Source organism: Carlito syrichta, unplaced genomic scaffold, assembly GCF_000164805.1.
Source record: "Carlito syrichta isolate Samal-C Ts95f unplaced genomic scaffold, Tarsius_syrichta-2.0.1 Scaffold153527, whole genome shotgun sequence".
Taxonomy (NCBI): Eukaryota; Metazoa; Chordata; class Mammalia; order Primates; family Tarsiidae; genus Carlito; species Carlito syrichta.
The window spans coordinates 1-2,047 of NW_007097623.1; the positions used below are offsets into that span (position 1 = coordinate 1).

Sequence of the window (2,047 nt, forward strand, 5' to 3'; positions counted from 1 at the left end):
GCACCCCCGGGGAGGTACATTTGGCCCCACCACCTGCCCACCCCTGCACCTGGCCAGCCCCTGGATGTGCCAGTCAGAGCCAGAGGCCTCCCTGAGGGCCCCGCCCACCAGGGACTCACGTATTCCTCTTCCAGGTTGAGGATGTGGTCAATGGCTTCCTCCACATTCTCCGGGAGCCCCGTCACAGTGACGCAGTTAGGGTCTGGGGCTCCACTCTGTGGAAAGCGAATGTCCACCTGGAAGGTGCATACGATGTCAGCTGAGGAATGAAAACTTTTGGCCAAAGGGTCACAGTTATGTCTACCTCTAGCAAAGAGTTTTCCCTCTGAGCTAGTGAAAATTTAAAATCTGGTTTTCACAGTTGATCCCTCAAATAAGTCACCCTCACATCAAGTTAAACCAGTGCATTTCAAGAGCAGTTCCCCAGAAGACAAGGAGCAGGGTACGGGCTGTGCACTGCTGTGTGAAGCTCCCATCTGTAGGTTAAGAAACCTGCTGGGTAACCTGTGAGGTTATGTCCAGCCTTGCCTTCCTAATGGGCACCGCAGGGGTGCTACCTCTCAGCCCACTGCCTGGAGGCAGCACTGTCGTCTGTACTGACCAGCCCTGAAGACAGGGCAGCGAGCATCCTAGGGTGCTTTACCTTAGCACCTAAGAGGACGGCTACACCCTCATCTCCCTCCTGACTCTGGGTGGTCAGCAGCTTAGACAGGAAGATATTAGGCTGCCAAGCAGTCGCTGGGGAGAAGGGGATTCTCATATGCTGTGCTTCCAAGTCAGTTCAGGGCTCACCTTAAATTCATCCATGATTTTGCGGATGGCTTTGCCACGGGCACCAATGATACGGGCATGAACACGGTGGTCCAGGGGGACGTCCTCGGAAACCATCTGTTCAAGTTCACCCACAATTCTTAATATAGCATCCCGGGCAGCTTCTGTATTCTTTTCATACCCTGTAATGGTAATTTGGTCCTGGGACTAAAAAAGGAGAATGAAGTCAGAAAAGAGGGGATGACTTGTTGGGATTCCCAAGATGGGCAAGTGCTGGCCCAGACATGAGTGAGACAAGGAAGCACAGACACATGGATGCTGAGCGCCATCAGGCCTCACCTGAGGGGGAAACACTCATCAGCTCAGAAAAAGAAAGTGAAAAACATAATGGCTAATTTAAAATGACACAGGATAACATCTACTTAGCTCCTGCCCCTTCCCAAACCCCACCAAAAAGGTCACCAATTACAGGACTGAAAAGGACACCTGCCTACAAAGACAAAGGAGAGATGCTGATAGGTGAGAGCTCTAGATCCAAGGACAGAGGGGCAAAGACGTCCCCCAGTCCCTTGGCCTCCTGCTTCTTTGCCCGTTCAGGCTGTGCTCTGGAGAAGCCTCTGCATTGGAGACTGGTTGGCTGGCTGTCCCTCACCCATGGCAAGGCCCTCCCTCACTCAGAGCCTGGCTTCTCAGGTCTCCCTCAAACCATACAAATGGGCAAGAGACGCCACCAGACTCAGACAGAGGGTGAACAGGACAACCAGACAGTTCAGGAATGTAGAAGAAAATAGGCAAATTGTAATCACACTCTCTAGGACAGGAAAAAACAGCACATCCACAATATAAGAACAACACATAACAGAATTGGGAAACAAGGACAAATGCCTGGAAAGGAAATGGAAGAACAGAAAGACCCAAGCTGGGAGAGAAGGAAAGTCCTCCTGTCCAGACTGAAGCAAATGTCACACAGTGGGAGGAAGTGGGTCCCACCCAACACCGGCCCAGTAGAGCCAAGAACCTCTACTAGCCATCACTGCTGCCAGTAACAGAACTTGACAAATGGAAGTATAATTCTCACAGGAAAAAGCTGAGTATGAAAAATAATGTGGTCATGCTACCAGACTTGGCTCATGGTATATTAACTGAAATAGTCTAAATGTTAAAAGATACCTTAAAAAAACTGATAGTTATATGCAAAAGTAGAGGAAAATAAAAGGTGGTGAGGGTAAGGGGTTTAAAAGAGCTAAACCTGCATGATAAAGATTATTACAAATTA

At 49.6% G+C, this 2,047-nt stretch overlaps 1 protein-coding gene across 1 annotated transcript; it reads right to left on the minus strand.

Moving 5' to 3' along the window:
• Positions 1–49: 49 nt before the first annotated feature.
• Positions 50–1,044, minus strand: LOC103252006 (vigilin-like; the record flags this gene model as incomplete). Its single annotated transcript, XM_008050596.2, has 2 exons — positions 793–1,044; positions 50–236 (listed from the first exon to the last, which is right to left on the minus strand). Coding segments are annotated over exons 1-2 (283 nt in total), but the record flags the coding sequence as incomplete, so codon positions are not given.
• Between the last annotated feature and the right edge of the window lie 1,003 nt (positions 1,045–2,047).